This window comes from Sander vitreus, chromosome 23 (genome assembly GCF_031162955.1).
Source record: "Sander vitreus isolate 19-12246 chromosome 23, sanVit1, whole genome shotgun sequence".
Lineage (NCBI taxonomy): Eukaryota > Metazoa > Chordata > Actinopteri > Perciformes > Percidae > Sander > Sander vitreus.
The window spans coordinates 13,488,802-13,511,547 of NC_135877.1; the positions used below are offsets into that span (position 1 = coordinate 13,488,802).

Consider the following 22,746-nt stretch of genomic DNA (forward strand, 5'->3'; position numbering starts at 1 on the left):
TTCTTTCTAATTCTGTGCTTATTAGTGACTGACGGCCAGTTATGTCTTGTTGCTGATACACAAATGAGAAAAATACTGAGAGGGAGACTCTCAGTCAGAACCACACCATGCCAGATCACAGCCAAAACATGTACGTACAGTATTACCACAGTAGGTGAGAACACAGATCAACAACCTGCAAGGTGCTAACATGCAGAGGGTGACATAGGCAGCATGGGTGACTTCAGAGTCACCCATGTGTACTAAGTGTACTATGTATAACAAACCAAATCCAATGATGATGCAAAATACGTTTTCTTTTACTTTGAAAATCATAATTTTTAAGTAAATTTGTTTATGTTAATACAAAAAGATTAAATATCGAGTGTAGACTCACCACAAAATAGTAGTACTTGGAGGACTTTGCCATGAATTCTGGTCTGCACTCTCCATCTCCAACACAGACCTGCACGTTCCCAGTATACTGGCTCTTCTCTGCTTTACCCATCTCACACACAATCCTGGAAACATACATTAGCATAATTGTGGAATGTGTAAGAAAAAAAAGAGACACACCCAAATGTATATGCCAAACGCAAAAATTCCCATACAAAAACCTCTATAAAAAAACTCCTGCAGTTTGCCTTGCCAGCAAATGCTGAGCAGATTATGTAACAAGAATGGACCTAAACCTGTTAAAACCTCAATAAAATAATGTGTTATTTGGCAGTGACTTCACCTCCTCCACTTGTGGGAGAAAAAGGAAAAAAGTCTCTATCCTTTTACATATGACCTCAAATATAGCTACCTCTTTTGCTGGGTCAGCATTTGCTTAGAAAGTGCTGGCACACAACTTACTTTCTTAGTAGAAGAAGCCCTGGGTCTGTTGATAAGCCAACTTTAAACTACTTTAAAATAATTTGACAGACGGTACCTGTAAGGAACCAAAGCTGGATTAAACTCAAATGTCAACTAAATGTAACTTCCTGAACTTTCCAAAAAAGATTATGGGACTGTGTGTGTGTGTGTGTGTTTGTGTGTGTCTCTGTGTGTGTGTGTGTGTGTGTGTGTGTGTGTGTGTGTGTGTGTGTGTGTGTGTTTGTGTGTGTATGTGCTGTGCTGCTATGAAATATGGAGGCCAGAGTTGTTCTCTGTGGCCCACAGCAGTACACATACATGTGTCTTGTACTCTGTATGTGTCGCTGTGACTTGAAGTTAAATCAAACTCCAATTTGTTTTGGTCTAGGAATTAGGCTATTTTAGCATTAGTTTACCATTCATGTCATAGCCTCCCTCTGTTACTCACTCACCTTCTTCCTTGCTGCCTTACACACAGACACACAGACACACATGCACACAAACACCCTGAGGTGAGCACTCTGACTCATGATCAGTTGGTCAGGCCAACTTGTTATGGCTCTGTTGTGTGGGTAACACAGGTAACATAGTGTTGTGTGTGACTCAAGTGTCTTGTTCCCTGTAGGGCATGAGGTGTTTAGTTGTGGTCAAAGTGCTTTCAGTGGGATTATGGCAAGTAAAGGGAGAGTAGAAATACTATGCTGAATTCAGGATTCAGCTTTGCTGCTGTTACAAAATATAGTTTGACTTCTCCCTATGGTTCCAGTGCAGCTGGAAAATACCTTATTCATAGATATTATGTACATTTTAGTCAACAAAATTGTGAATTACTGTACAGCAAAGCTCATTACAACCTGTAATTATGAGTATATGTGCTATTAATAGCTGCTTTCAACTGGCTGCTGCCTAAAATGAGACTTACTGCTCTGCAGGAACATAAATTAAGACTAGGTGAGGATGTGCTATTTATTACATAGTGCTGCCAGTGTTCTATATTCAGTCATCAATGTAAAATGTGACTTACTGTTCAGCAGGAATGTAGCCCTCAAGTATGGGGGTGCAATCCACTTCGGCCACCTTCACGTTATCCTGAATCTCTCTGAAGTCCAGTCCCAAGTTCTCACCACGAATAGTCACGAGCGTGCCTCCCTCCCTGGGACCCCGCAAAGGTGTGATCTGTTGAAATTTAAATCTAGATCAACGATTTTGGAGATGTGGTTTTGTTTGTTTTCACAAACAACAAACATTAGTTCATTGCACAAAGAATTTTGCTGAAAGCATGTGTGACAGAAGATGATGAGAGACTGTTTAATTTAAAGTTGTTGTCCGTAAGATTTGAGTTAGGTTGTTTCTAGCGGCAGCTTTGACGGTAAGATGTAATTGCAGGCAGGTGTTGACTGTGTGACGTCGGTAGAATGGCAGCTCTAACCTGCAAGATGCCTTCACATGCTCCAGTAACAGTTCAGTCTAAGATGAGCTAATGAGCTAAGAGCTAATACATCCATTAAGATACGGGCCATGTAGGGACACTCACAGTTATTAAAGTAAAATATTAGATGGAGAAACTGTAGATGAGTAAATGTAATAAAAGTAAAGGTATGATAAAAATGACGCCACTGGATTTGTTTCCCTCTCTGTCTCCGGTTTCTCCACTTCATTTTGTAAAATCTAAATAAAGTTTTTTTTTCTATACTCAAAAACTCAAATGTGTGTCAAGAAAATTGATAACTGCTTTTTGACATGGCAAATTATAGCAATACTCTGTTGTGCCATATACGTACGTCCTAGACTCAAATTTCTTTGCCAAACATTAAAAAGCTATTTTAAGTTATTAAAATAATTTGTCTCTCCAATTTGATATCTCCATTAGGTGCAGTATGTTTCTCAACCCCTTGCCCATACTGTACACAGCTTTGTAGGCCAATATTTTAAATTACAACTGTATTTGCAATTTATCTGAAATTAGTGTATCAAGCAATTAGGAGAGTTATAAAGTAGTGTAGTGTAATCATGAAAAGAGCTTCTACGAATAGTGGCTAAGTAGGAATGATGAATGTTAATGTTAACATGAATTTTAACTGGCGTCTGATAATGAACTCCCTTTTAAGAATATTGCAGTCAACATCCTAACTTTCCAAATGGTGTGAGATAGAGTGTCAGCCAATCAGAATACAACGTTCCTACTTCTTAGTGTTTTGGTTCCTGTGAAACTACTGTATTGTCAAAGGCTGTCTGCAAAAGCAATATACAGTAGACCACTCAGGTGTAGAAGGACAAACAGGTGAAGAATGATATTGATACATTTAAGTTTCATATTTAAAATCCTTTGGGGATAAGTGCTTTTTGTTCCCACATTATGTAATGCTCAGAAGAAAAACATGACTTTGCTGAAGGGTGAGGGGATGGGAGAGACGCTGCAGAAAAGAGAAAATAGATGATGAAATAACAGCTCCAGTGACAGCTAACGGGTCAAGACTTAGGGTCAAGAGATTGTCATTTCTCAATCCTGTATTCACTGAAAACCACGACAATATATTATACAAGATTAACTTAAAACTTGGCATTGGGTGACATCTTTGAAGTAATCACAGTGTCCTTTTGATTTATCAGTAACATCTCTCATTGTTGATGAGGCGGTTCCAACATCCATCAACACTTTACTCACACAATTACTTTTTGGCCAGCGTGTGTGTGTGTGTGTGTGTGTGTGTGTGTGTGTGTGTGTGTGTGTGTGCGTGCGCACACATTATCAGTCCGGCCCAGATGGATGGATGTTAGAGATGGACACAGAATAGTCTGTTTCTATCTGTCTCTGTCAAATAGATGGGGCCCACCTTTAATGGTGCTGTGTCACCATCCCCCTGAAAAATAGCGATCCTAAGGATTTTCACTCAGGCTGAGACTGCCATTGTTTCTCTGCTCGGTTTATAGTTGACAGCGTGACCCCCTGCGATGTTCACAGGTAGAGTACTAAGTGAGTGTGTTTGTGTGTGGCTTTATTTTATGGTTGAAGCTCTTGCTTGCTGTGAAATGATAATCCTTATGTTAATACCCTTATTTAATTTTTTTTTTCAAAGAAGTGAACTAAAACAAACTGAACTAGCTGGGCTTGAAAGGAACTAGCCATTTGAATGACAGAGGCGAGCTCAAGCCAGGTCACGCACAACACAAGTCCTGTGGCTGCTATGTGGGAGATATCGTTATAGTATGGTTCAATGTCTCTGATTAATAAGGCTCCCTGTTCATATCTTACTGAAAAAAGACCCCTCTGGGAACGGGGCGACATTACATGCAATTAAAAAGATTGCACACATTGCATCGTGGCTCTCCATTTATTAGCAAATATGGAGGATGGAGAGGGACAAAGAGTTAAAGAGAAATAGTTTAGGAGAAGAAAGAAGCAACAGAATGAAAAAGAGAGGGAGAGACGCAATGAGGCGTTGATTAGATTTGTGACTTTGACAAGATAATTGACGGTTGGGTAGAGGCAAACACTTAATCACTTCTCTCTCTATCTCTCCCTTTCTCTTTCCATCTTTCTATGTGAGTCTCTCCCTCTCATATTGTTGATGGGAGATGTCATTATAATGAAGCGTATTAGAATGCATTAGAGCCCCGGTCGTCTTGGAAAAGTCCTCACTCCTCACCCAGTGACAGTTTTTATGGTGGACGTGAGAAGGCTGCAATATGTCCCTACTGCAGCCTCAGGGATGTAAGGAGAAATATAGGGCCCATCTCCAGGAATGAATCCACTGCTCGGGGGGAAGACAAACAGTGGAGTGAAAGAATGATAGAGTGCACCTTACTGATTCAGAATCTTTAATAAGGGCAACAAGGGCCACCATCTTCTCATCACCTTCTTCAAGAGTTGATTTGATTTTGTCGGGATAAAAATAATCACAATGGTTTAGGTATCAATGAATAGAAGAGAAGGTAGTTCAGTTCCCCGTTTTGGAGCTGCCTATGTCCTCATTGTCCAGAGATTCCAGAATGTTCTCTCCTGTGTCTATCTTCCCCTGTCAGACTATCCACATTTATTTAGAAAACATTTGAAAATTCTGCTGAAACCCATCAGGTTAGCATGATCTGTGGAGATTCAAGATTACAAGAAACAATGGGATTTATGGTGCTGCTTTCAGTGAATCTCCATCAAGGTCAGCCACTTATCTGTATTCTGGTCTATATAGGATGATATACAGAGAGGAGACTGAACAGCGGAGAAGGGATTATCCTTCCATTTCGGTATCCCTCTTCCTCTCTCCGTCCAAACCCATCACTCCACAGGACACCAAAAAGGATTCCCCTCTCTGTTGTTTTTATCCCCGCTTTGCTTCATCTCTTGTCAGTCACCATCTGCTCCTAACTCTCGTCCTTGTGAAAAGGATGCAGAGAGGATCTTCATATCCATCATGGGGATATGGGGAGGGCATAGGGGTCTTCTTCCACCCCTTCAGCCTCACATGACTCTATTCTGGCTCAGTCTACCCATCCGTCACCCCCCCCTCTTTCATGTAAACCCCAATCTATCCTCCTCTCTTTTCATCTGGGAATCTTTCCATCCATCTTTCCTTTGCATCCTCTTATCCTCCATCTCACTGACCCTTATGCCTTCTCCTATTGCCCCTTTTATGTCTTTCACAGGTCAGAACCATTTGCCTCTCACGGCGTATGTGGTTTTCAGGAGCATGATGGGTTAAGTGGGGGTTTGTGTGACCATCTGTGCAGAGTTGATTGATAACTAGCAAGAATGACGATGATTTGTCTTTTTCTAGCTCTGTCTAGGTCTTACATGGACTATCCTAGTGTTTGTATGTTTACATTGAAAGTAAGATGGGAGTAAACTATGTCACAAATAAGCACTGTCCCACTTACAGTTTTAAAGGAAAGACATCTATAATGGCCTATTTAAATGATTGCTGTAACTGTGATTCTAGTATATCATTATGGTATAAACTTTAGACGAGAGATATGTAACTGTAAAAAGATTAAAAAAGATATTGTTCCTCACAAATGCTGTCAGGCTGAATAGCTTATGGTGACTCACAGCCTCTGTCATTATGTTGAAATGATTAACTGCCATGCTGTCACGGTGGTGATGAGTATATGTATGCTCCTATCAGTGCACTGTAATTATTTGTGTGTGCATGTATAGCCTTTGAGTTAAACACAATGTTGGCAATGCTTGGCCAATGCAAATTCTTATGTGCAAAGTATATACTGGACATATGTGGACGCTAATACATCTGTGCCCTGGTGTGTGTCCCACCTGTGTGATCCGTGGGTGGGTGCACTTGCTGTTAATGCCGTTGTGCTCCAGCCACTGGTTCTCTGGGTGGGGGCAGTGTTGTTTGAGGGTGCAGCGGTTCTCTCCTTTACACCAAACACATCCAAAGAGCGGGTCTGCCTTCAGACACAAACCACAGCTTCCACGCTGGGCGTCGCACTTGTACAGATGGACTGTGCGTAGGAAGGAAAGAGACAAGGGAAAAAGAAACAAAGGGGGAAGAAGGAAACCACAGAGGGAGAAAGAGTTCAGAACTTAAGTGAATAACATTTGTACAAATGATTACAGAACAGCAAATGCATGCACATTTTGTGCAAAAGCCTCTTAAATGACGGACAAACTTCAAAACACACAACTCAAATTTGAGTTGTTTACCCAAATCTCTTAATGTCTGTCAGCTGCTGTTTGAATATGCGAACAAACTGAACATTTTGAGAGCAACATTCGTTGATATCTTTGTCTCATTATTTCTCCATCTATCATTATCTCTATATACTCCCTCTCTCTCTCTTTGAGTTTCCTACACTGCTGCCTCTCGCCTCTGCTCATTCACCACACATTTAACATATCTCCATGGCAACGGGCCAGCCATTTTCTTTTTAATTGCCATTAGATGCATGTGTGATCTGTCCATCAAACAATCCCCTCAGAGCAGCTTCCTCCACAGGAGAACAAAGGTTGGAAGATGGTAGAGAAATACTCTCCAGTTCAAGCAAGTTCCTCTCTTTCCCCTTCTATCGTTGCTTCTTTCATTTTACACTTATGCTCAAGGATATGTTTTGTATTTGACTCAGACACACATCCACAAACACACAAATACTGTACAAACTTTGCCTTACAGCAGTGTCAATAGGTTTCTTATGTCTTCCTCCACTGCCTTAGGTTAAAATGTGTTGTTTTCCTGTCACAGAACTACAACCCCCAGCATGCTGCTGTTTCCCTACCCCAGCATGAATCACTCATAGTTGTGGATCGCCAGTGGCCAAACTGAATCAAGCTCAGCAGCTGAAAGCTTAAAAATTCAGCACAGAGCTGTCATTCCACATATACCGTGAGTAGATGGAGAGTTGGACAGAAAAAAATAAGAGGCAGCAATATATATTAAATGCTACCTGCTCACTGGAATCCAGCCTGGAATAATAATTTAAAGCACATTGAATTTGTGAAAAGTGAAAAAATGAAAGAGGGAGCAGACAGAGAGGTGTTGACAGAGCAAATAGACAGCTGAAAAGAAATAATGTTTATGAGGAGGCAAGAAAATGGAATTTAGAGAGTAAGGAAAAGACAGACAGACAGACAGACAGGCAGACACACATACAACAGTGAAGTGCAGGAGAGACAGACAGATAAATGGAGAGAGACTGGAGGGGAAAGAGACCTACACAAGGAAAGCGTAAGAGAGGATGTGTTAAAGTTAACCACTCTACACCGCAATATCAGGGGATGGATGCTGCCCGCTTGTTGTCATAGAGACCGGCTCCAAGGGCAACAATGGGGAAGCAGCAGATTTACTGTGTGTTTGTGTCTATGTGTGTGTATAAGTGTGTCTAAGTGTGTGTGTTTGTGGTTTCTTATGATACTGTGATAACTATGGAAAGAGCTGAAGAGTTAGAGACTATGTCAACTATATATGTATGTGTGTGTGTGTGTGTGTGTGTGTGTGTGTGTGTGTGTGTGTGTGTGTGTGTACGTGCGTGCGTGCGTGCATATGTGCAAGCGTTTTAGTATGTGCAAGCACGTGCCTCTGTGCATGCTCACCTTTGTTGTAGGCGGGGTTGTCAATGCTGAAATCTCCATTCCAGATTACAGTCAGCTCCACGGGAAGACTGCTCATCTCCATCCCATCATAGAAATACTGTCAACATGGCAACCAGAGAGGAAAATAGGGAGAAATGGGGAAGAGAGTATGAGAGAGAGAGAGAAGCTGTTGAGTTACTTTAAACTGTCTATTATCTCCAAGTCCAAAAGGCTCTAGTATAACAATACTCCTTTGAATGCAAAATGCATCATCAACAGGTGGCTGTAGACACAGTGAATACACACATGAACTCACACTATGAATCCACAAACACACAGTATACACACCACAGAGCTTTTTACAGACGAGATTATGTTTCATTCGGTTCTGTAACACGAGCAGCATTGAGGGTTGGTGCTAGAATCATCATTTTCCGCTAAATTACAGTTTCCCTCCTTCACTGCTCAATCAAAGTACAATATTTGGATTGTGCTGTGATTAAACACACAAATCAGGCAGACATCTCTACACACAGGCACTAACACACACCCAGAGTGATGAAGATAGACAGGAAGATGATATGTTATTGTATCAACAGACGATTAGCATCAAGACCAGCATAAAGCCTTTTTCATGCTAGTCTTTCATTGCTGTCAATGCATTATTCAGTCAGTGAATGGAGCATGATCGCAGGGATGGCTGTGCAGGAGAGACAAAGTCAGACTCTTTTCTCATTGACCCACTGTCTGGCTAGAAGAGGAGAAACCCTTAGCTGAAATCAGTGTGTATGCATGTGGCTGTATGTGTGTGCAAGAGAGATTGAAAAGATATTATCACTTTTATAGGAACACTTTATATAAATGGGGCGTTTTTATAGAGATTGTGTTGGTGTGTTGGTGGATGGTGGTCAATGATGACATCCCAGAGAAGCTGGCAAGTAAAATACACACACACACATGCACACACTAATCCTCACCGATGTGTTTTGACACTGCACTGAGGAGCTGTTAAAGCGCAGGGCAGGAACTCTGTGCTCGTTTCCCTGGATGGTCAGCAGACACTCATACCCCCTCTGTCCAGACTGGGGCTGGGGGAGGTTCTTTGCCGGTAGGGTGATGGGCTTTACCACATTGACTGGCACCAGGATCCTATCTGCAGGCAGCAACTGGGGACACCCCTAGAAGAGAGACAAAAAGACAAGGTGGGAAAGCGTGTTACTACGGGCCATCTCATGAGGTAATTACAATTAATGTTCTTGAAAAGATCCTGCAATGTCACTTTGTTATTAGAAGTGCAATTTGCCCGTCACCTGAGGAACACAGTTAAGTACACAACTCTTGTTTATGGATTTGAACTAAAGAAAGTATAAATGTTAGCAAGAGAACAACCTTAATTTAAGTTCCACTGTCACAAATGTAAATCTGGCCCCTATGTATGTTATAATTCATATGCACATAATTTGAAATCTGTGCACATGCTGCTCCATCAACCACCAATTTTGGCATCACAGTATAGAAAACTCAAAAGATGCAGGAACGCAGATTTAAAATTACCTCTGTGTGTGCTGAAATGTTGGACGACTTACAAATACATGCCCTTCTCTTGACTAGTTTGAAGACAGCTTTATTATATTGTTAGTGATACAATACAGGAAAGACCTGTCTTTTAATGTAATTTAACTGTATGTATGTTTCCCATTTATTTTTGATATTAATATGAAAATCAACATTTTGAATGTATTTGGAGCATGGTTGCACCAGGAATATAACTACAACATGACTGACATACAGTGTATTGTAAAATCATGGAGCCATCCACACACTCATCATGTATCTCATTATTATCAAGTACCAGATCACCAATACTTCACCAACATTAGTTTAATTGAATGGACTATCCACTTCAGCCTGTGCTGTTTTCAGTGTTTTAGTGCTTTTATTTATGATAGTTTCTGTTGGGTGGAGATCAGCTGAGTCTCCTGGTTGGACGGTCCTAGGACCTGCTCACATTCACTGTGAGTGAAGGGCTGGCTCAACAGGTACTCCATTGTCATTATCCACAAGAGGGAAGCATTAATGAGACAATGAAACAGGCAGTTATACAGAAATGATATGAGCTTTCAGTTTGTATTTGTATGTTTGGTTTTTGTGTTCCTGTTTTCACTGATGGATCAAAATCAGGTTGATTTTTGCCTGGCAGTAATTAGGCAAGAATGGATCACAGAGAGAGAGAGAGAGAGAGAGAGAGAGAGAGAGAGAGAGAGAGAGAGAGAGAGAGAGAGAGAGAGAGAGGGAGATGAGTCACTTAGCAATTGATTATCTAAAATTAACAGCCAATCAATTCAGGTGTGAGCAGCTGGCTAAATATAGAGCACCTATGACTTGCCTGAAAGATGAACAGGAAAGGAAAGAGGACATGTGAGGAGAGGGGAAGAGATGGACAGAGAAGAGAAAAAAAAAGATGAACAGAGGAGGACAGAGAGAACAAATGAAAAAAAGGCAGTGGCAAGAACAGGAAAGTGACTGACAAGCAGAAGTGAAAGGTGAGGAGGGAGGTAAAGGAGGGTAAAGATAGTAAAATGGAAACTGTTTCATTTATTTTTTTCGCTAAAGAGCAGTGGTTAGAGAGAGAGAGCAAAATAGGCAAAAATGAGAGCGAGGAACAACAAAAGAACAGAGTGACTGAAAGAGGCAAAAAAACACCATAAAGCATGTGCGACAGGAGCAGCTTTAGCATGTCAAAGAGGCAGGAGGAAAGAGGGTGAAAAGAAGGAAAGCAGATAAGGTGAGCCCCCTGCATGGATGGAGCTGGGGGGGAGTGAAGCATAGCGCATGTTGAACTGGGTGATAACACTTGTTTGAAGTTTATTAAAAGCCACTTGATTGGGTTAGGCTGAGTGACTGACTAGATTGCTGCTTGGAGAGAGAGGGAAATGCTATGACACTATTCACCAAGTCATTATAGATAAATGACAAACATGGTGAGTGAGTTCAGTGGTGGAGAGGAAGGAAGAGGTGGTGCATTTGTGTTTGCTCTTCCAAATCTCATTTTCCTAAGAACAAAGGGTCATATTTGGAGTATGAAAACGAGTGGGAGAGCAAAGAGAGATGCAATCGATTTTTAATCACATCTCTTCCAGTTAATACACTTGAACAATAGGGACAATAATTTTGATCTGGTTTGTGGAAGTGAAGGCATGGAAAGCACTGGAGTATGACTTAACAACGTGACTTAAGCTGAATCTTGAAGACACAGATCTACACTGATAGTGGCATATGGTGATAGGATTGTGCACACACACATACAGAGAGAGAGATAGAGAGCGAGAGAGAGAGTGAGAGAGAGAGCGTGAGAGCATCACAGCTAAAATGCAATAATGTAACTAAACTAAACCCAAAAACTCACACTAAAACTACACTTTCTTATACAGTACATGCAAGCAGATTTAAGGTTAACACACACTGACATGTGCGGTTGCACACACACACACACACACACACACACACACACACACACACACACACACACACACATTCAAAGAATAAAGCCTTGGAATCCTATTACGGTAGAAGATAAATGCCACAAGTCACAGCCAGACAGCATCTCTTGCATCATCTGCCTTTATGACAACATGTCATGTAGATGGAAAACTTGAAAGCAAATTCCAACAGCTGCTGAGTATACACACACCACACACACACCACACCACACACACACACACACACACACACACACACACACACACACACACACACACACACACACACACACACACACACACACACACACACACACACACACACATTCATTCACCATTTCATTAGCACCTTCTACTGACATCAGAGTGATTTTACAGCTACGCTCCGAATACCCATCCTTATGGTAGTCTCATGTAGATAATCTTAGTGACACACAAACACCTTATTTCACACATACAGATACAGTAATTGTGAAGCAGGCTTTCCCCACTAACACAGAGAATGCACAAAATCAGTAAAATCTTAATTCACTCTCCCTTTCAAGTTTTGTGACAGCAGAAACCGCCAATCATGAAAGCACAAAACAGCTGCCTTATGTGCTTCAATAACAAGTGTGTGTGCACGCTGTTGGCATGGTGTGTTTTCTCTCCTACTTAGCTATGGTTTTTCTGTTTGTATGTATACATACACACTCGGACACACCAATCTAACACACTGTGATCGTTGCCAGCAGTCCCTGAGGCTTTCAGTGGTTTGGACAAGCGCGTGTATATCGTAGTTGGCCACTGATGCTGGTGGTGTTGGCAGTACTGCTCGCTGTTGCCTCTTAAAGGAATACGCCACTGTTTGTGGAAATAGGGTTATTCACCGTCTCCTCTATATTTATATAGGTGGGCAAACGCATTTTTGTCTCAATGCATGCATTGTCTTAGTCCGACAGCACAGCCGCTAACTTAGCTTAGCGTAGTGAATGGAATCCTCTGTTGCCGGTCCTCTGTTGTCGTGAGTAAAAGTGACCCAACAACAACAAAAACAAAACCTAATTACTTCTTGTGGCCTGCATATTCACAACGAGTACAAATAGCAATGCAGATTAAGAATAGATGATTTCCTAGACAGATATTGACTTGGGACTATATTGGGGCGAAGCACAGCCGAAGCACTGCTACTTGGGTGCAGAGCGACGCACTAGAAAGAGAAGTACCTGTCAATATCATGACTCCTCATAACCAAATAATAAGCATTGACTTCTGAAAACCAAGTTGGCACTTCTCTTTTTGATCTATATTATTATCCTTCATTCTTCCTCTCTCCATCACTGACTCATTGTTTTCTCTGACATGACCTCATCACTGTTTCTGTCATGCTCATGCTTTATCCCTCCTTCATGTAGCTCCCTCTAAACCCAGGTCATATTGTTTGTCCTATCTAGCTCACTGACCCTTCTCATTTTGCTTATCAACTCCCTCTCAGTGATTCTCTCTCCCCCTCTCTTTCCTGACTTCTTTTTTTCTTGGGAACCTACTTAGATCTGATAATTAGAGGCTGGTAGGAGGTGTGACGGGTGGAGAGGGGGAGAGTTACAGAGAGTAGGCAGCGTAGTGGGAACTGTGAATGTAAAAGCCCTTGGCATAGCTGGAAGCAAGGGAGGAGGGTGGGTGAGAGCAAAAGAGAGATACCTATAATTATAGCAGTGTAAGGTGTGAAGATGAAGAGGATCTTCAGTTTTCATACACTACACGCGCATGCACGAACACACATACACACACACACACACACACACACACACACACACACACACACACACACACACACACACACACACACACACACACACACACACACCTACGTAGTGGTTATCTCCTACAGAGCCTAGGGCAAAGACACGCTCCCGCTCTCTGTTCATTTTCCCTCCTTCCCTGCTGATCTTCACCTTGTTTCTAACCCGCTGTCCAGTCCTCACCTTAACATTTCCCCCCAAATACCTATCCCGCTTCTCTCCCTGCATCTCTGTCCTTGCTCTTAAAGGAATATTACAATTCAATATAACTTGGGTTTTTCTTTAACAGTTTTGCCTACCATTTCTATTGGTTATGATAACATTCGGTTCACTAAACTAATTGCTGAGGTCTGAGAAACAGGCGACATTGCAACAATTAAGTCTGACTGGGCAACAAAGTCTTTAGAAGCTCTTGCGGATTGTAAACAAACAGTTCAGCCAGATAACCAGTATGTAAATAACTTTTTTTCAAAGTAAAAACAAAAGTTAGTGCACCTAAAATGTCGGTAATAATCCCGCTATACTGGTTTCACATACAACCACGGTAAGAACAGTAATAAGTTAGCCTTTGTTTTTTCATCAAATAAGTTTAACTAACATAGAGGTTCATTTAATAATCATTTTACTGCTCATGTTTTTAGATCCCTATGCGGTTTCATTTGCTTTCATTCTCAGTTTCGACATATCCCTTTTGTCTTTACTCTGCACATACTCAACTGGCTCTTCAGCAGTCAGAGTTAAACAGAGTTTATGCCATTGATTTGTTTATGAATTGAAAGAAAGCATCTCTCTCTACCTTTCTTGTCTCATATTGGCAACTAACAGCTATTACTGCTGGCTGTTGGCTTCTTTAATAAAATTATTTTGATCCCTTGATCAATACGTTCCTGGTTAACAAACTCCCAAGCACTGATCACCACAGCACAGAAAAGAAGTAGCTAATGCATGGATGTGCTAAGAGGTAGTGATATATATTCAGTAACATCAATATTTGGTGTGTTTTGCATATCCTTACAAGATCAATATAATAAGGAAAAGCTTGGCAAAAGCTCAGGTTATAATAATGCTGATTTGTAGACAGAAGAAGAAGAAAGGGAAATGTCCTGTGGTTTTAAGAGCACCTGAGGTTTACTTAATTTCAGTTGCTTTAGGTGAGGCTATGTTTGCACTTGGGATGGGGGACGCAGTTAGAATGAGTGATAAATATGCAGATAACAAAACCTGGGCTTTGGATAAAAAAGCACAGCCTATTCATATAATAAATACACACAGTAGTGGTCAGAAATAACATTTGGCTATTTATTCCATGCATGTGAAGCTGCATGCGTGTTCTTTGTCAGTGAGTGAGACTCATCAGGACAGCAAAGTCCTTGAGATGTGTGGAGGGCAAACAGGGACGTGGCCTTGGTTAATGTGCCAACAGGCAAATGTCTGATCTGTGTGCCCATATCGTTGCTGGCATGAATAAAAAGGCACCCACTGCACACCCAGGCCTGGCTTTAACTCTGTCCTGCCATGCATACTAACAACAAGCTCAACCAGTAGGGAGATTTACATGGCCTTGATCATTAGCATAGTGTTAAGGGATTATTCAGATCCCTGCCTGAAATCCCGTAATTGTAATAGTGCACAAAAAGTTATCTGCAGCAGAAAGGGCCCAACCCATTTCACAGAGCAAAGTTGACTTGTTGCCTATCATGACATTTGGGAATGATTCTATGGATAATGGATTGTGCCTGCATGTTCTTAAGCGTGTATGTGTGTGTGTCTAAATCATTAATTCAAAACATGACCTTGGATTTGAGGGTTAATTAAAAGCAAATTAAAAGTCATTAAGCCTGCAAAACACCTGCTTTTTCTGAAACAACACATCAAAAAAAGGATGTCATTAATGTGCTAATACCAAATCCCCGTCGCTTTATTTATGGTTTTCTTTTAGTTAGTAACACAATAGGAGTGGATTCAGACATTATTATCCTCAGTCAATATTGACCACCAGCCCATGAGTTAATTGGAAAAGTAAACCTGCAAAGACTCAGGATTGGGCCTGACTAAGCAGAAGGTTCAAAAGGATAATGGAAACTGGGGAAAAAGAAAATAATAACGTCTACGCAGGTTGAATGGCTCGGGGCAAACATGGGTGGAATAACACAATTGAGAGCAGACTGCTCATCAATGGAGGCAATCTGGCTAAGCTTGTCCCTGCCTGTCGTGCAGCGTCTGCCAACCCAGACATTAGCTCTAGTGATCTTCATCATAGCTCACCTCAGGCTAGCATTAACAGGCCACTAACTCCCTGTAAAAGCCTCCCCCTGAAAACTACCGTGATTTGGCAGGGTATTGGCAGGCACAAACGTTATTCAGATAAACACACAAACACACATAAAAATATATTAAAGCACACTGATACACAGACATATTGTACCCACAGGTTCACACCAGAGGTTGCCCACATACATGTGGCACATACCCAAACTTTCCTTTACCTCCTTGCTCTGTTCTGAAGGCTGCTACTGTGGAAGTGACTCTAAATCAGATTGAGACTACTCTCACAGAACAGGGTGTGGGCGGGTTAAGGGCATTCGCTGAATGTACCCCATCCAGTGAGTGGCTTGTCCTCTGCAGCAGAGCAGCCTAATTACGGTGGGCTCTGCTTCGACGGGAATTGAATTGGCTGCCAATACTATTGATAATTCACACAGACTAAGCTGTCACAGGGAATAGGGATGGGCAAGAGGAAATGGCTCCGTTTTATTAGATTCCACTGCCCTTTGATGTGCAGTCAAGAGCGAGACATGCCAAGAGACTCATGCCAGATGGAAGCACTACAGCTGAAAGGTGTCTCAATCCTTTTAACATAACTCTTTTTACATGTGAAAACTAGAATGATATTAGTGTCACATAGCCAAACATTACCCCTCAATTTATTCCACCATGTTTTATTACTTAGCTGGCCCAATACGAAGAAGCCAGCTGGAGCTGGGCAGCAATAAAAACTATGGAGATTCTTGGACATTGTCTTACTGGGCTACAGTTTAAATGTCTGTGAACCTACAGGTAGAGGTGCTGTTAGATATTTTGGGCATCCTGACAACAGCTCAACCATCCATTGAGGGTTTTACTCTCCTAGCGACATCTACAGGGGGGTTTGGTGGCCGAATAATTTGAGTTAATGTAAAAACAAGAAAAAAGCAAATCAAGTAAAACACTTTAATCGCCCCCTCTGGCTTGGGACTCACCTCGGGCTTCTTGACTCGGCCCTCCTGGAAGGAACATGTGCGAGGGTCATGGGTACAGTCATGCCTGTACTTACACCAGTGGCACTGGTAAGGACTACTCACACATGACAGACACCTGCATGAAAAGCAGAGGCGAGGGAAGACAGTGTTGGGAATTAGTATTGAACAGCAGCAAATACACTTGAGAACAGAAGCTCAATATGCCTACTTACTTATGTAAACAATATCATTTTCAAAAGTTTAAAAATCAATGTCGGTTTTCTTTTTAATCAATGTGAAGGGATGGGAATTATGACAAGCTGTCTGCTAACGAGAAGAGCTCTAAAGAGCTATAAGTAGAGAAAGACTTACGACTTGTGCACGCTACAGTTGTAGAAAACAAAACTGGTATTTGCGAATGCCAGGCCTGTCTCCTTGGACTTGAGATAGAGCTGCACGATCTGGTGGTCACCTAGATAAAATAAATTATAGTTAAAAAAAGTTTGATAAGTAGATGTAGACAGAGTGTTTTGTATTCAGGTAAAAAAAAAGAGGATAAAAAGAATAAGAACTATTAGAAGCAATCATTTCTTTTGTTTCAGAAGTCATATATTAAACCCATTACTGACAATTTTAATTTAACAAGGAGAAAAGAACAGTATTATATTGGTAAATAATTGCATGTCACAGCTTGTTTTCCAGCACGAGCAGTGTGTAGACACTTGTAAGATAATCATTTTATTCTCTTGATCACATATCTTTTTCAGTATCTGGTCATATTACATTTTCCCATGAAGAAGAGATGACTGCAATACTACTGCTTTGAGCCACAGGTGCTCAGCCTGTTGCAGTGGTAAAGGCAGTATCTTAAGAGAGAGAGAGTAGAAGGGTTTTGTTGGGTTGAGTCTCCCTATACCTGCCGCCTTACAAGAGACTACAAAAGTTGGTGCAGACTCATTTCCCTTGGGATGGAAAATATTCCTCTGGAAAAGTCTTTGACAGTGTCTTTGACTATGTATAGGGGGAAGAAGATAAAACAGTAACCGTGTGTGTATCTGTGTGAGTGTGTGAGTATGTGTGTGTATGTGAGCTTGCAGCTCAACTGTATTTGGTGTGTCCTTTTGTTTGGCCCTAATGAAGGAGTTAATGTTTAATTCACCAGCACATCCACACATCTAACTGCTCTGTTTCTACACTACCTCTGTATCTTTCTGTCTGTCTCATCCCCACTCTATCTCTAAACACAGGTCTCTTTCACTTCCTTCCTTACTTTCTTCCACACACACTGTGACTCCTTCTTCTCCCCTGTGTCTCTCTCCATCTCTCTAACAAAGAAGGAATCATTCATCAATCACAGTAAAGCACCACTGACAACGGCTCTGTCCTAATTAGGCCACCTACATGTTACCTTGAAGCCTGCTAACACTGTCTATCCCTCCCTCTATCTTCATTCCATCTATCTCTCTCCTTTCTTTTCCCTTTTCCAACCAAGCTTAGTACATATTTAAACATCTACGTTTGTATGACTGCAGCATCACCAGCTTTACATGTGGTTGACATTGCAAACATTAAACAAATGTTTGTAATTCCCCAAAGCACCCTCAGGCACCCTGTCAGCCTGACATATGGACATGTGTGCTGTCTATCTGAGGATTACTTTATTGCAGTGGTGTTGTGTGTTTGTTCATGGCAGTGTAAGTGTGTGTGAAGCTCTGTTCATGTGGGTGCACTGAATAAATTAAGGGAAATTTGAATATTCGTGCATGTGTACAGCTCAGGCCTAAACGGTCTCAGCAGTACTGTAATTCCATGATGATCTGCTCACTTCCCCTCTATGCACTTTAGACTACACTTATCTTGTGGTCTTGGCTCCAATATCTACAATTCATAGATAACATTTTTGAGCATTATTGTTGAAGCACCATTGATTTTCTCTTTTCATTCATTATTATTAATTTTGTCTTTCTGTGGAAGTATGGAAGGAGATGGCATCTTCTTTATCTTAACATGAGGACACAATAAGGGTTGGTGATGAAGGATTACCTGCCTGGGGACAGGCCTTCCCTGATGGGAGCTTTGATCGATTAGACCAGGCTTAGTCGACCACAAAGAGGGGGATGAAGAGCAGGGGAATTAGAAAGAGAAAAAAATACATCTTCTCTCCTTTGCTTGTGGAATGAATATTGTCAGAAATGTTTAAGCTGTTTGCCTTCTGAAAGAAATGGAAACAGTGACATTGTCTGCAGGGACTGTGTAATCTCCAGGCACCAAATTAGCCAAAATACTGTAGTAAAAACACTTAGTTTTGCAGCTTGATATTCTCCTTTTTGCACTGGGGTTTACTGGGATCCAATCACTCCCTCTGGAGCATATTCACTTTGAGGGAGGGTGGTAAATAGATCCCACAGCAGCCTAATAACTAATGTTCATTCAATTACTAAACATGTCCTAAGGCGGAGCTCCAAGGCCCAATGAGTTACTGATGGCAATGAGAAAACAAAAAATCATACAATACTCTTAGCCCTAGGACTAGCATGCCTCTGACTGAAGGGAAAACATCTGTATCAATGTGTGCTTCCCTGACAGATATGTATGTTTGTATTCAACAGGTGCTCTAATGTTAATAACTAGTTGATGCTGGCAATCACTTTTTACATATATTTTTCCTAATATTATATTAAATAATGATATTTTGTCAGGATAAAAGCCGGCTTCCTCCAAATTATCATAGGTGTTGATGTCATGTACACAGATACAGTTTCTGTACTTGTTTACGATGCAAACATCAACTCAAATGCCAACAGTGTGACATCCAACGCTGGCTGGTATGGAATATTATATTTCCTGATCTCAGTTTGTTGCTTTATGGGCAAAAAGGTTGCAATAGGTCCACTCTTACCTTTGTCAACAATAATGCGTGGCATCTCTTTCTCAGCAGGGGAGTAGCACTTGATCCGGTTTCCCTCCACCAAGCCATTCATCTCAGCCAGGTCCTCAAAGGTACAGTTGACGCCTGCAGAAAGTTCTGGGACATTATGGGCCTCCAACACCAACTGTAGGGAAGGGAAAGATAAAAAAGTGGTAAGCTGTCAGTATTTTCTGCCTTATTTTGCTAAACATTCACTTCATAGTCATTGCCTGGTTATAAGAAATATAATGAAATAAAAATGGAATGAGCTTATTAAAATGATTAGTAGCTCTAATATTATGGTGAACCATAGCAAACAAAACAATAATAGGGATGGTTAAGTTAAGTTGTAATGGCTTCACATTCATAACAGCACACATCACACAGTGAAAAGCATTCATCATTTTGAAATAGAGAAGAGAAGAACTCAGCGTAAATGGGGCGCACAGTCTACTGGGTGAGCAAAATACTTTTGATGAAGCATGACAAAGTGCATTTTATAACTGTGCCTATGGTCAGAAATAAACGTGATAGATCTGTGCCTCAACTGTGACAACAGTGCTCAGATTCCCAGATCTGTAGAGGACTTCGGATCAGTTTTGGAGCCAATACGTTCTTCAAACATGAGTGTAACACAATATTGCAGAAGAGAAGCACAGCTGCAAGTTCTGTGCAGAGTAATGGTTCATCTGCAGGATGGTCATCCGCCAGAGGAGCCACTGGGGGACTCTTGGACGAGCAGTTAATATATGATCAGGCATCAGATGCATCCTGCTCTAACATCCAAAAAACAACAAAACACTCTGATGCAGAAAGATATAGATGAACTTAAAACTGAAATCAATCAATCAAATGTGATGGCCAAAAGTACCTCTACCATCCTAGCCACCTCCCATAATGCCTTGTAGTATTAATGCTGTATGGATGTAACATTTATCATCTCTCTGGGTCAGTGAGAAAAGAGTGTTTTTATTGTAAAAGTGAAAAAGAATGATAAAAACAGAAAGATAAAGTACGTGGAAAGATGAGGAGAAAATGGAATGTAGATGGCTGAAACAAAATGCGAGATGAGAGGAGACGATGGACAACAGGAGGACAGAGAGAGCAGACTGAGGTGAGCATACAGGCTGCTGGACAGGCAAGAAAAAAAGGACTCTCTGGGAAATAGAGAATGCAAATCTCCCCTCTTCATTTAAAAACACTGTGGAAGCGCTCTCTGCATCTCAGAAAAAAACTGGCTTCAGGTGGAGCAGGAGGAAAAAAGAAAAAAAAGATAACACTGTCCTTGAATAAGATGGAAAAAAAGAGGGTAGTGAAGCCAGGTGGAGTGGGGTCAAGACCAAAATATACATATTGATGGAAAAGCATGTCTGCATTGGGCCTTGGTCTAGGCATTGATTTGAGGCGCAGTCCATAGTACACTTGTGATGTGAGGTTGAAAGCTGCCTCAGCGGCAGAGAAGGGCTGACCTGCGCTGTTTTTATATTGCTGTTTAATGAAAAGACAGTGTTGCGGGTATGAACAGATACACAGCTTCCCATCATAAGATGAACAGTGCATGACCGGGCTTCTCTTACACATCTCTCATTCATTGCTTACTCTACCTCTCACCTTCTTCTTCTCTCGCTTTAATGTATTTTTCCTTTTAAGGAGGACGCCAGACCTTCAGTTTCCTCAATTACATTTAGAGTAGTCATGGCCAAGCCTAACCACAGCAGGACTCATAAACATATGAAAATAACCTACTCATGAAACATCCGCCACACAAACACAAACCCACTAACTCAACTCAATGACAAATTTACAGCCATTTAACCAGAATAATTGTCATGTTTTTGTTTGTGAAAAAAACAAACAAAGAGAGAATGAAATGTAAAACAAAATAATGTTTTTATTTCTTAAAATGTTTCTGATTTCAGCAGTGGATTGTCTCCGTTTCTTTCGAGACTGCCTTGGCTCATCTTCCCAAACAAATATTTAATAACACACAGGTCGAGAATGAGCCTGTCTGTCTGGCAGAAGCCTCTGCCTTGCAATCAGTTGGATGGGAGATGTGTGGCATAGTCTTTGGGTAAAGCCTGCTCCCTCGGAAAAGGTTAACACTCTTTAAAGGATCAGTCCTGAGCAGCATCACACACCCACACCCACACCCAGATACCCCATGAATATCATTAGAGTGGTGCACCTGAACACCTCTCATGTGACCCTCAGAGCAACACATGAGAAAAATCATTCAGGCTTGACCTTAGAAAATCATTTTGGATATTTATGCACTTAGTCTGTGAGATTCAAAGCTATTTCCTAACCACCATTATATAGGGCATGGTAATTGAAATGTGACATTGCTTAAGGTGGTTAAGGTCAGTGAGATTTTCATAACATTCAGTGTTACAGCTTTTAATATAACTGAGGTTTGAGATCGAAAAAAAACAGCAAGTCTTGAGAGATATAGAATGTGTTCAGACTCTGCTGAAAGACAAATGTTTGTATTTCTCCAATTCCTGCAGGCATATCAGAGCTCCTTGCACACACTTAACCAATCTAAAAAAATTCAGACCTTTAAATCAGGCAGCGGTTTTAAAATGAAATGGCTGCATTTAGTTGCCAACAAATACAATAAACACAGCTGAGCTAAACTGTGTGCTGTTAATGATTGTTGACATTTGTTGGGTGAGTATTTCACTGGCCGGGACTGTAAGTTGTAAGGTCAGGATTTGAAGGATGCATGTTGGCAGGCAGTAAAATTATGTAAAGCAGTATTATAGCGTTAACACTGTCTACTAATCAGTATCTAGAGCATAATTACATCGCATTACAAATTATGCTTGAGTGTGTGATGTTGTCAACCTGCCAGACAAGATTTTCTCACTAGCAACATATTCAGCTAGCCTCACTGTTTACTGCAATATTGCTCCACTAAAACAAATGCTTGTTCAAATGTTTCCTTATTGAATGGAAAATATATTGAATTACTCCTTAATAAAACAATAGTAATGAAAACTAGTATCTATTTCAGGACATCTGTAAAGAAAATCTGCACTGGTAATGTAGGATAGATTAGTTAAAGAATATTATGTAATTGCATGAGAGGAAATTTATGATATGGCAAACACAACTTTTTTCATTGTTTCCTTTCTAGTGTGTTTCTATCCACTCACCGTGACACTAAACTGGGACACTGAGATGTTGTTTGGGTGGACACTGAGACGCACACACTGCTTGATGTCTGATGCAAAGCGACGGGGCTCTGATGAGCGCTCGCATTTCTCCTTTCTGGTGCACCTGGAAATAACACAAGAGAGGGGATGTTATTCACGGATGAAAAATGCACATACACACACATACACAAATGTTGTTCAGATGTAACCTGACCAGGTCTTACCCCTTTCCACCCGTTGACACCAGGGGAAAAAGAGAATGTCCCGCCGCTCTCTGACAGACAGAGTTAGACACATTTATCATATTTCTTTTCTGGCAGTGTACTAGCTACAGTGGCCAGTGA

General features: G+C 41.1%; 1 protein-coding gene across 1 annotated transcript in view; it reads right to left on the reverse strand.

Moving 5' to 3' along the window:
- plxna4 (plexin A4) overlaps positions 1–22,746 on the reverse strand; it is a 236,484-nt gene that overhangs the window by 49,709 nt on the left and 164,029 nt on the right. Inside the window, exons 6-14 of the mRNA XM_078242869.1 lie at positions 22,403–22,526; positions 19,236–19,389; positions 16,709–16,808; positions 16,358–16,472; positions 8,836–9,036; positions 7,880–7,976; positions 6,104–6,294; positions 1,862–2,013; positions 377–500 (exon numbers count right to left, since the gene is read on the reverse strand). Coding sequence (XP_078098995.1) covers positions 377–500; positions 1,862–2,013; positions 6,104–6,294; positions 7,880–7,976; positions 8,836–9,036; positions 16,358–16,472; positions 16,709–16,808; positions 19,236–19,389; positions 22,403–22,526 — 1,258 coding nt within the window. The remainder of the gene's footprint in view (positions 1–376; positions 501–1,861; positions 2,014–6,103; positions 6,295–7,879; positions 7,977–8,835; positions 9,037–16,357; positions 16,473–16,708; positions 16,809–19,235; positions 19,390–22,402; positions 22,527–22,746) is intronic.